Source organism: Oncorhynchus mykiss, chromosome 1 (genome assembly GCF_013265735.2).
Source record: "Oncorhynchus mykiss isolate Arlee chromosome 1, USDA_OmykA_1.1, whole genome shotgun sequence".
In the NCBI taxonomy this organism is placed as follows: Eukaryota; Metazoa; Chordata; class Actinopteri; order Salmoniformes; family Salmonidae; genus Oncorhynchus; species Oncorhynchus mykiss.
This window is the reverse complement of record NC_048565.1, coordinates 84612978-84626284: the sequence shown is the minus strand read 5'-3', so window position 1 is coordinate 84626284 and position 13307 is coordinate 84612978. Positions and strand designations below refer to the sequence as shown.

At 38.4% G+C, this 13307-nt stretch overlaps 1 protein-coding gene across 4 annotated transcripts in view; it reads right to left on the bottom strand.

Annotated features, from left to right (window-relative positions):
- Positions 1–12314, bottom strand: part of LOC110531174 (stress-induced-phosphoprotein 1) — a 36837-nt gene extending 24523 nt beyond the window's left edge. For 2 of the 4 annotated variants that reach the window (XM_021614420.2, XM_021614431.2), the window contains exon 1: positions 12090–12314. In XM_021614420.2, coding sequence (XP_021470095.2) covers positions 12090–12147 — 58 coding nt within the window. In that variant the 5' untranslated portion in view covers positions 12148–12314. The remainder of the gene's footprint in view (positions 1–12089) is intronic. The other 2 variants (XM_021614425.2, XM_021614413.2) reach the window with 2 other exon arrangements.
- Positions 12315–13307: the final 993 nt, after the last annotated feature.

Here is a 13307-nt window from a genome sequence, read left to right as displayed (position 1 = left end):
ACAAGTAAAGGTAGACCTATCAATTAGTTAGTGTTTTTACTGATATACATTTTCGTTATAAATTATTAAGTCAAATAAAATGTATTTGTCATATGCTTCATAAACAACAGGTGCTGTGAAATAGTTATGGGTCCTTCATCAACAATGCAGAGTTATGATAGTGATTAAAAAAGTTACTTTTAAAATCACCAAAAATCAGGTAACGGATTTCTGCAATTGAATTGGCTACAATGGGAAATCATAGAAGTCAAACCACAGTTGGGTTCACAAGTTTGGACAGCACAGTAGAGCAGAGTATTAGTTCAGTACAGTACACAGTAGGGCACACAAGTTGAGAACACTATAATGTACTGTACTATACTTTACTGTGCTGAAGTGTACTGATCTCTACCGTGCTGTACTTTGATGTTCAAACTTGTGGAACATTGACATCTATGATTGTTTCAGATTTGGTCCGGAACAACAAAATGTGGTCTTGTTTGAGAGCAGAGCTCATTAAAATAATAGCCAGTGTGTAGAATAATACCCAGATATGCAAAGGAAGATATTTCATATGTATACTTTAGTATACCTATTTAGGATACATCACCATGAAGAGAATGACATTCATATCCATAATTATGCATTTCTATGTTGTACAGATCAGGGACCCATGATGAAATTCCGTTACCGGGTGTAAATCCACTTCACTTACTCAATAAACCAAATAGATTTTTTCAATGTCAAGGTGTGGTGTCATAGATGACACCCCATTGTTTTGGCTGACATCGTTGCATCTTAATTCAGAGCAGATATTTAACAGGTTTTTTTTATTTATTTTTATTTGAGGGATTTTACAGAAATTCTGTTACCAAAATGTTCAAGTTCTTCCAGTAACTGTGTTTCTGTAAAAATGTCAATGTACATTGTTAAAAGGAGTCATTGTGCATAGAGTTGTATGGTTTGTTAAACTTTTAAATCAATGGTTTTTGTTTGGTATACATTCTAAGTGAAAAATCTGTCTTTCACTGGGCAACAAAAACCATGGTTATGCACTGGGCAACAACAGACAGTTGACACAAAACAGAGTTCAGTGGTTAAACAGTAAGTTCTGTGGTTAAGGAGTGAAACTGATTGTTGTGGAATCATGTGTCATTTGTCTAGTCTAGACATTACATCTATCTGGTCTAGTGACATTTGCCTACAGTTTGTCTGAGGGGAGACAATAGGGAAACTAAAATAACAGAAGGAAATGAGCTCCGATGGGATGGGTTGACATGGAATCTAGAGGTTGACCGATTAATTGGAATGGCCAATTAATAAGGGCCGGTTTCAAGTTTTATAACAATCGGTAATCAGCATTTTTGGACGCCGATTATATTGCAATCCACAAGGAGACTGCGTGGCAGTGCAGACAGCAAGGAGCCATGGTAAATTGCTAGCTAGCATTAAACTTATCTTTAAATAAACAATCAATCTTAACATAATCACTAGTTAACTACACATGGTTGATGATATTACTAGTTTAACTAGCTTGTCCTGCGTTGCATATAATCAATGCGGTGCCTGAAATTGTGTCACTTCTCTTGCGTTCAGTGTAAGCAGAGTCAGGGTATATGCAGCAGTTTGTCTTGGCTTGTTGCGAACTGTGTGAAGACCATTTCTTCTTAACAAAGACCATAATTAATTTGCAATATTAGCAATATTTAGACGGTTCCATTTTTCATTGAAAGATTTTTATTTATTTTTTACCTTTATTTAACTAGGCAAGTCAGTTAAGAACAAATTCTTATTTTCAATGACGGCCTAGGAACAGTGGGTTAACTGCCTGTTCAGGGGCAGAACGACAGATTTGTACCTTGTCAGCTCGGGGGTTTGAACTTGCAACCTTCCGGTTACTAGTCCAACGCTCTAACCACTAGGCTACCCTGTTTTGTTTTCAAAATGAGTTTCCGGATTTGACCATATTAATGACCTATCTGTGTGATTCTTTTTTTGATAATTAAGTCTATGATTTGATATTTCATAGAGCAGTCTAAGCGGTGGTAGGCAGCAGCAGGCTCGTAAGCATTCATTCAAACCACACTTTCCTCCGTTTGCCAGCAGCTTTTTGAAATGCTTGAAGCACAGCGCTGTTTAGGACTTCAAGCCTATCAACTCCTGAGATTAGGCTGCCAATACTATAGTGCCTATAAGAACATCCAATAGTCAAAGTATATGAAATACAAATGGTATAGAGAGAAATAGTCCTATAATAACTACAACCTAAAACTTCTAAACTGGGGATATTGAAGACTCATGTTAAAAGAAACCACCAGTTTTCATATGTTCTCATGTTCTGAGCAAGGAACTTAAGCATTAGCTTTTTTACATGGCACATATTGCACTTTTACTTTCTTCTCCAACACTGTGTTTTTGCATTATTTAAACCAAATTGAACATGTTTCATGATTTATTTGAGACTACATTTATTTTTTTTTATTTGCAAATTATGGTGGAAAATAAGTATTTGGTCACCTACAAACAAGCAAGAATTCTGGCTCTCACAGACCTGTAACTTCTTCTTTAAGAGGCTGTTTGAACCTGTAATCAGTATAAAAGACACCTATCCACAACCTCAAACAGTCACACTCCAAACTCCACTATGGCCAAGACCAAAGAGCTGTCAAAGGACACCAGAAACAAAATTGTAGACCTGCACCAGGCTGGGAAGACTGAATCTGCAATAGGTAAGCAGCTTGGTTTGAAGAAATCAACTGTGGGAGCAATTATTAGGAAATGGAAGACATACAAGAACACTGATAATCTCCCTCGATCTGGGGCTCCACGGAAGATCTCACCCTGTGGGGTCAACATGATCCAAAGAACGGTGAGCAAAAACCACACGGGGGGACCTAGTGAATGACCTGCAAAGAGCTGGGACCAAAGTAACAAAGCCTACCATCAGCAAGGGCATTGAAGATGAAATGTCGCTGGGTCTTTCAGCATGACAATGATCCCAAAAACACAGCCCGGGCAACGAAGGAGTGGCTTCGTAAGAAGCATTTCAAGGTCCTGGAGTGGCCTAGCCAGTCTCCAGATCTCAACCCCATAGAAAATCTTTGGAGGGAGTTGAAAGTACCTGTTGCCCAGCAACAGCCCCAAAACATCACTGCTCTAGAGGAGATCTGCATGGAGGAATGGGCCAAAATACCAGCAACAGTGTGTGAAAACCTTGTGAAGACAGAAAACGTTTGACCTCTGTCATTGCCAACAAAGGGTATATGACAAAGTATTGAGATAAACTTTTGTTATTGACCAAATACTTATTTTCCACCATAATTGGCAAATAAATTCATAAAAAATCTTACAATGTGATTTTCTGGATTTTTTTCTTCTCATTTTGTCTGTCATAGTTGAAGTGTACCTATGATGAAAATTACAGGCCTCATCTTTTTAAGTGGGAGTACTTGCACAATTGGTGGCTGACTAAATACTTTTTTGCCCCACTGTGTGTGTGTGTGTGTGTGTGTGTGTGTGTGTGTTTTATATATATATATATACACACACATACATATACAAATAAATAAATAATACATACATAAAAAATAAAAACCGTTTTCTAGATCTGTGTCTAAGGGCAGCCTCTAAGTGAAACGTGTAAGCACAGGTGTGGGAGTTCTGTAGAAACAAATCAATAAATACAAGCCATTTTTACATCAGCAGATGTCACAAAGTGCTTATACAGAAACCCAGCCTAAAACCCCAACAGAGTTTGTGTGAGCCTAGTAAATGGTGGGACAGGGTGAATGTGAGTTTAATGATGATGCAGATCATGAGATCTCTGAGTGTAAACACAGAGACGAGAAGAAGGCGGGTGGGGACGGTTGGTGTCCATATATAGAACATTTGCTAAGATCAAACCAACACACATCAAAATCGTATGTATTGGTCTCTGTACTAGAGGCCAAAATTAGTGCAGGTTTTTTGCTTGGCTGTTATTTAATTGAGGAAATCTGTTAGAATGTATTCCCACGCATAAGAGATATTTGACTGTATACAAATGTCAGAAAGTTTGAAATTATTATGTTTTAGTCAAATGCTATATTTGTTTGTGCTTCTTGCCGTAATTTGCATTTGACAAATGATTTGTAATTACTGTATGTTCCGGCCCCCTGACCATCAGCTCAAGAAAAATAGAAAAAAAACACATCTAGCGATCTGAATCTAGTTGATGATCCCTGCTCTGGGCTACGGCCTTATCAAAACTCAGCCATCTTTTCTAAATGACTTCTAATGGCTGAACAGGGACAAAGTCATCCAACAATATGTTCTGGGAGGGCAGGGAAGGTCTGGGGAGCTGGCTGACCTGTGATGTCACAGCCTCATCATGACTAGGGCCCGCAGAGTCCCTTCCCTGAGCCGAGTTCACTTCTTAGGGGAAAAGGGAAGACATTTAAAGGGATAGTTATATGATTAATGTATATATTTATAGTCTTCTAACCTCAAAAGGAGCTCAGTGAAAAGTAGTCAAAGGTATATATATTTTCTTTCTTTTTCTTCTTCAGAACGCTGTTCCTGTAATCTAAATGGTCAAGATGTCAGTGGGGTACAAGTCCATTGATGAATATAATACTAGAGTGGCTGATGTCATAAGTTCCCCTCACATGACAGTATGCTGATTTCCTATTGGGCTGCTACGGGTCAAGTCAGGGCCACTGTGTCAGTTCACTCACCCTGGAAGACACCAGGACAAATATACAGGTAATGGGATACAGATACAGATACAGTGGGCATGTTCAATAGGGCACAATGTAGCAAAATGTTTCCAAAATGGAAAGTGAACAGGGGGGATGTTTAGATAAAACACTGGATTGACATCTATACATAGACCTGTACACTGTTGAAATTTCCATCTCCTCAGTGTGGAAGATCTGTGGCATTTCCTGCAGTAGTTCCCACGCGCACACATACAAACACCAACGGTGACTAACTATCCGTCTGTGACCCACCACCAGACCATATAGGGATGGAGTAAATCTCAGCATCTGGTCCCATCCAGAAACCCTGAGATCTGAGAGGACAGGATAGACAGACTAAACACTAGGAAATATGGTAAAAACTCCACCCAGTCCTAATTTTATGTCAGTGTCCAGCCTGCTACTTAAATGGCAGGATACGCATGTTCTTACTGCACCGTCTGAGTACCCATTACCTGCTAAATCATACTGTTCCTTCAATCCCCATCATAAAGGAATGTTCTCTGTCCAACAAATTATCCAGATCTGATGCCAATAGCAACAAAAGATCCAGTGTTTACCTCTTGTAGTAAATTAGTAGTGCTGAAAGGGGATTTTGCTGACACAAGAATGTAAAATATACAGTATATCATCCCAAACTATGGGAGGCTAGCTACACCATCTAGCTAAATACGGTACTCAGCCTCCCTCGTCATCGCTATTCACTCACTACCCAAATCAGAGCTCTCCGACTCCTGGAGAGCTATGCCTACTGTGTTCAGGCTTTCGTTCCAGCCTAGCACTAACAACCCCAGCACTCAATTTGGACTCATCATACTCTATAATTGTACCTGCTAGACATTTGCATGACTGAAATCATCTAACATCTCAGATCACAGGTGTGTGAGAAAGCGCAAAATTCTACTATGAGAGATTGTTGGGTCGTTCCGCCACAAAAAAAGCACCAGAAAGAGGATTGACTGCCACCATCTCAAGATTGTTCGGGAATCATGTCTGTAGTTAGAAAAAGATTAGATTAGCATTCCTACAACATTTTCAACATTGATCTCTGAGAAATTAAGCAAATTGATTTCTCCCAAATTGGCCATTTTAAATGATTGGTTGCATATAAAATAAATAGGGTACATAACATCCAATTTGGACCAAAAATAAATAAATCTAACAATGAGCAAGACATGAGGATTCCAAAGAAAAATGGTGAAAAGCCACCCATGGAACCCCACCCCAACAACCAGTATATATGATCAGTTCTCTATGTTTGACAAGTAGTATTGAGCTGCAGCTCAGTCTTATTTCCTTATCCTATGTAAATTGTAAAGTCTTGTCTCTGTCTTTTCCGTTTTGCGTCGGACCTCAGAAAAACTAGCTGTTGCCATTGACATCGGCTAATAAACAATGTACTGTACCTACCTACGTAATAACAACGTCATCAAGTTACAAAGAAAAAAATATAAATACCAAAAAAGGGGAACAGGGCTGCAAGCTACACTTTCTGCAACTGGAATCAGGCCTAGACAAAGAGATCAGACACCAGGGGATTCAAAGAGCTACTTTGTAATCACAGCTTTTACATTGAACCTTTATCAAACTAGGCAAGTCAGTTAAGAACAAATTCTTATTTACAATGACGGCCTACCCCAGCCAAACCCTGACCCAGACGACACTGTAACTAGGTTTCCATCCAATGGGTGACAGATTTTCCTTGACACCCAAAAGTACTTGTTACATTTTGAATGCTTGGCAAGACAGGAAAATAGTCAAATTCATCCATACTGCCTCTGATCTGGCAGACTCACTTGTAAATGATGTGTGAATGTTGGAGCGTGCCCCTGGCTATCCCTAATAAAAATGTGGCTGGTTTGCTAAATATAAGGAATTTTTAATTATTTATACTTTTACTTTTGATACTTAAGTATATTTTAAACCAAATAATTTTACTCAAGTAGAATTTTACTGGGTGACTGAAATTTTACTTGAGTCATTTTCTGTTAAGGTATCTTTACTTTTACTCAAGTAGGACAGTTGGGTACTTTTTCTACCACTGCCCATGTGTACATGTAACTGGGAGGAAGTGTAGTTTGTTGGCTGGAGGCACACAGTCATAAGGATCTGTGCAAACCTGCTACAGTAATGGCGTTTTCACACAGTTTGACTATTTGTTACATTGTATTCTTTCCATTTGGTCCGGTTGGAACTAAAACTAAATAAAACTGTGTCCAAGCAAGTCATTTGTTTATCGTCCAAAAATGCTCACCTTTTGGTCCTAGACTTGGCCCCAGTAATGTACTGGGCGTACAGCCCAGTACATCACCGGGGCCAAGCTTCCTGACATCCAGGACCTATATACTAGGCAGCGTCAGAGGAAGGCCCAAAAATGTGTCAACGACTCCAGTCACTCAAGTCACAGACTGTTCTCTCTGCTACTGCATGGTAAGCAATACAGGAGCACCAAGTCTAGGACCAAAAGCATCCTTAACAGCTTCTACCCCCATGCAATAAGACTGATCAATAGACAACAGGCTCCTGAACAGCTTCTACCCCCAAGACTGCTGAACAACTGATCAAATGGCCACCCGGACTATTAACATTGACCCCCCCCCCCCCCCCCCCCATTTGTTTTTACACTGCTGCTACTGGCTGTTTATTATCTATGCAGTCACTTTACAAATTACCTTGACTAACCTGTACCCCCACACATTGTCTCGGTACCGGTACCCCCTGTATAAAGCCTCGTTACTGTCATGTACATTTCTTGTGTTACTTTTTATTATTATTATTTATTTTTAATTTTTTTAACTTTCGATTATTTAGTAAATATTTTCTTGACTCTATTTCTTGAACTGCATTGTTTAAGGGTTTGTAAGTAAGCATTTCATGGTATTGTTTAAGGGTTTGTAAGTAAGCATTTCATGGTAAGGTCGGCGCATGTGACAAATAAAAGTTGATTTGATTTGAAAAGGTGCCAACAAGAAACAGTGTGTATTTCCTAGGGCAAAAAAATTATGACAGATCACCAGATAAGGAGACAGTGATGAGACACCAGTCCGTTTTAGAGTAATGGAGGACATAACCACTAGGGCTGGGACAATACCAGTATCAGGATACTCTTTAGTATCGTGACAAGGAAATAAAACACAAGGTGGTTTAAACTTCTTTAGGAAAACAGCCCTAATGTTGCAAACAAACATCATTATGCTATCATCCAGTCACATTTATATATTTTCCAAGCTATTAGCACACAATCTTTTACATAGAGTAGGTTTTTAAAGGACCAAAGAGTTCTCTGCTTTATGTTTTCATTTTGTTATCATAACACTATTTAGAATATCTACATAAGTTCAGCTATTGCATTTTTGTCATATTACACTGTAGGTTACTCAATATGAGAAGAGTGGCATCTCACATCTGTCTGTAGTTATTGAACTCTGCCTGCTGGACCCATGAGACAAACTGTCATATCCAGGATGGAGTGTCATACACTCCACCCCTCCTGCCCCCTGACTGCACCTGTCCATAACCTGTAATACATTACACTGATGGAAGGGATGTATCACTCACTGGTGACCTGAAGACAGAACCTCACCCAGAGAGGTGTGCATGTCAGTATGTTAGATAGTCAAATAATCCTTAGATTTGAGCAAATAGATGATAGAAATGTCATTCTAGTTCTGGTTAGAGAGCTGAAGTTATGCTCTAAACACAACTGATTTTATATGTTAGGTAAAGTGTAGGCATATAGTCTATATAAGCACAACAATATGATATTTACAGCAGAAAATGTTTTGTCTTTGTGACACAAACACATCCTTAGATTTTTTTGTTGATGCATCTACACTCAAGTTGGGTGATGTTCAATGTCCACATGTAGCCTGCACCAGTAGGGAGATTAGTTCTAGGATTTGTTTCCCGGGAAAGATCTAACAGCGGACATAAGGAGAGACAAAACTTGCCAGTTATAGAATATTGTGTAGGTGAGCTGACTGAAGACCATGGGAATTCAACTGGCAGTAGTTTATATTGTTTCCACAATAACATGTATTTATTTACATGATGTTATGAAATGTTGAAACTAAGTTGCAAACTACTTTTATAGCAAGCGTGTCTTATTTAACACATTCCAGACACTAATTCTTGCCATAACTGATTTGACAGAGAAATATAGCTGCTGCTGGCTACCATTTCACCAAGCTATGCTAGCTAGCTGCGGTCAGGTTGGCTAAATACAAGGTCTTTAGCCTACATGGTGAACCTAATTAGCTGACAATCTTGAGATGGTGAGTCAGGGGAGAAGTCCTCAAATTTCAAACTGAATTCTCTCCATAGACGGGTTGGTTGTTTAGCAACAACCGAAGTGTGTGCACTATGGGACAAAACAGACAGGGTTGGCTTAGATTGTTGACAACATGTAAACTAGATTTTGTCTCCAAATGTTTATTGAAAGCATAAATACATTTGCACAATGAGCACTTGTTGTCTCTCAAATACATTGTTAGAGTTTAAAATGTAACCATATTACAGTTGACATGAAATCAGTCAGACACACCAAAGGAACACCCACATTAAACCACAGCCCAAAGACAACTCGTTTATCTTCAGTCATGGCCATGAGCATTTTTTGCGAGCATTTATGAAAATTATTTGGTTATGGAAATTCAGGTGTTTCAGACGTTTGAGGCTGCTGTACAAACCCGAAAATAAAAGAAGCAACATTGAAACTTAAGAACGGAAAGCATAGCAATGCATAGTGACTATGCATAGATGTTGTTATCATCTATGCATAGTCGCTTTCATAACTCTACCTACATGTACATATTAGAGGTCGACCGATTAATCGTAATGGCCAATAATCTGTATTTTTGGACACCGATCATGGCCGATTACATTGCACTCCATGAGGAGACTGCGTGGCAGGCTGTGACTACCTGTTATGCGAGTGCAACAAGGAGCCAGGGTAAGGTGCTAGCTAGCATTAAACTTATCTTATAAAAAACAATCAATCTTAACATAATCACTAGTTAACTACACATGGTTGAGGATATTACTAGTTTATCTAGCTTGTCCTGCAGTGCCGGTTAATTCATCATTGAATCACAGCCTACTTCGCCAAACGGATGATTTAACAACCGGATTCACGAAAAAAGCACTGTCGTTGCACCAATGTGTATCCAACCATAAATATCAACGCCTTTCTTAAAATCAATACACAAGTAGATATTTTTAAACCTGCATATTTAGTTAATATTGCCTGCTAACATAATTTTCTTTTAACTAGGGAAATTTAGTCACTGCTCTTACGTTCTGTGCAACAGAGTCAGGGTATATGCAGCAGTTTGGGCCGCCTGGCTCGTTGCGAACTGTGTGAAGACTATTTCTTCCTAACAAAGACAGCCAACTTCGCCAAACGGGGGATGATTTAACAAAAGCTCATTTGCGAAAATAGCACAAACATTGCACGACTGTACCTAGCCATAAACATCTGGAAACTATAATTTAGATATACTTCTGTGTATTGATTCTAAGAAAGGCTATTTTTTTAAACCTGCATATTTAGTTAAAAGAAATTAATGTTAGTAGGCAATATTAAACTAGGGAAATTGTGTCACACGTTCATTGCACGCAGAGTCAGGGTATATGAAACAGTTTGGGCCACCTGGCTTGTTGCAAACTAATTTGCCAGAATTTTACATAATAATGACATAACATTGAAGGTTGTGTAATGTAACAGCAATATTTAGACTTAGGGTTGCCACCCGTTAGATAAAATACGGAATGGTTCCGTATTTCACTGAAAGAATAAACGTTTTGTTTTCTAAATGATAGTTTCCGGATTTGACCATATTAATGAACAAAGGCTCGTATTTCTGTGTGTTATTATATTATAATTAAGTCTATGATTTGATAGAGCAGTCTGACTGAGTGGTGGTAGGCTGTTTAGGACTTCAAGCCTATCAACTCCCAAGATTAGGCTGGCAATAGTAAAGTACCTATAATAACATCCAATAGTCAGAGGTATATGAAATACAAATGGTATAGAAAGAAATAGTACTATAATAACTACAACCTAAAACTTCTTACCTGGGAATATTGAAGACTCATGTTAAAAGGAACCACTAGCTTCATATGTTCTCATGTTCTGAGCAAGGAACTTAAACGTTAGCTTTTTTACATGGCACATATTGCACTTTTACTTTCTTCTCCAACACTTTGTTTTTGCATTATTTAAACCAAATTGAACATGTTTCATTATTTATTTGAGACTAAATACATGTTATTGATGTATTATATTTAGTTAAAATAAAAAAGTGTTCATTGTTCATTCAGTATTGTTGTAATTGTCATTATTACAAATATATACATGTAAAAATCTGCCGATTAATCGGTATCGTTTTTGGGGGGGTCCTCCAATGATCAGTGTCTGCGTTGAAAAATCATAATCAGTCGACCTCTAGTACATATTACCTCAACTAACTGGTGCCCCTGCACATTGACTCTGTACCAGTACCCCCCTGTATATAGTCTCGCCAATGTTATTTTACTGCTGTTCTTTAATAACTTGTTACTTTATTTATTATTCTACATATTTTTGTTTACTTCATTGTTGGTTAGGGGCTCGTAAGTAAGCATTTCACTGTAAGGCCTTTTTCGGCGCATGTGACTATTACAATTTGATTTGACAAAGAACAGTTCTACCGCTTCTTAGACTTGCTTTCAATGAGAATGACATGTCTATAACACTCTTCTATGTGAATTTTGTCTGGTTGCTACACATTGCAGCTTTAATGCATTGGGTTCTGGAGAGCAAGGCTATGCCATGTTATCGATTGAGCAATTATTATCAGTTGTGCTTCATTAAAGTGTTTTTGGACGAGGCGATGAGAGGAAGTGTTACTCTAATAGCCAAGCCGTCATAGGTATGCATTCAGATTCCTTCATTCAGTAAGATATGCAAATGTACAAAATCCCTGTGCTGTTCGCAGTATAGACCGACATACTTTAATGAAATATAGTTGACACGTTACAACTATTTTTGTGGGGCATTAAACAATCCACATCATGCACACTCAGAAGTACATTCGTGTAGCAATCGTTACATTTTATAATGTACCAATGTAGCGTCGAAAAAGCTAGCGGGAGAGTGGCAAGCGTAGCCACTTGTTTGAATGTATTTGAACTTCTAATCATAAACAAGCAACAACAGCCCCGAAGTATGTTATTGCAGATTCGTTATTCTATCAGTGTAACTCCAAACACTCCCTTGAAATGTTTTGTAATCCTAGTTCAAAGGCCAAATCAACTTTTGTTTGCCGACTAACTGTTAACGAGTTGAGAGGAAAGTTCGAAAAGAGTTGTAAAAAAGTGGAGATTTCTTACCGCTCCCAAGCCCCAACAGCCTGTAAATATCCCATGTGAACCGCATGACACCGACCATTCAGCATTATCGACTCAAATACCCGTTAACAAAACCACACACATTGTTACAAAGTAAAAAACGCTTATAACATGGGGGACCTTAGCTGTCTCAGATCTGCGGGAATTTGGGAGGTTTGGTCAGGGCTTCCTGGGCGTCATGAGTCGGCATATTTGGTTCGTTGGAGGTACCACCCAATGCCCACGTCTTAAAGAGGCAGTTCACGACTAAATCCAAAGTTTATATTCGTTTTCACATATAAATAGAATCTAGAAGTGTACGTATGTTCCCTTCAATCTGTGCTGTAATGTTTTGCGTTAACTCTACTGACATTACAACAAATAGGCCTACATTCCATTCCATGAGCCACATCAGTTAGCATAATTTGAATGAACATTCTACATGACAATTCAGCATCAATTGATACAACATCCCAAATTTCCATGGAAATGATTTCGCTTTCAATAGATTCTATAGAATGTTATTTTTCAAAATAAAAGGGTGGTGGCCACTATTTAGTGTACGATACTCTCAACCCCTGATAGTTACAACCTAATTTACATGGACCAGTGGGATTCCCAAACCTCACCTAATGTTTTGACAGTAGCCTTTCAGTTTAAGATGTTTTAATTTGGACCAAAATATTATATTGACATCTTCACAGAAAAACCAACTGACAGACTGTCATTTCAGCTGCGTTTTACAATTTAGACATTTGGTTCAAAGTTCATAAAATATATCTTTTACAACATTTGTAAACAATAGAGATGGAGTTTTTTTCACATTAGAAAGGATTGTTCAAAGTATATTCATTCACAAAACACATTTTATTTATTTAACTAGGCAAGTCAGTTAAGAACAAACTATTATTTACAATGACAGCCTACACCAGCCAAACCCAGACAACACTGGGCCAATAGTGCGCTGCCATATGGGACTCCCAATCACAGCCGGTTGTGATAAAGCCTGGATTTGAACTAGGGTGTCTGTAGTGACACCTCTAGCACTGAAATGCAGTGCTTTAGACCACATGTTTGAATGTCAATGTTTAACATTTGCAGCAGATGAATCGTGTGTGTGTGTTACAGCTGGGACGATAAATCAAAAATGATCGACACCGACCATACTGATCACTTATCACAGACATTTTGCTGATATCGTTCATTACGTACGATAAGTAG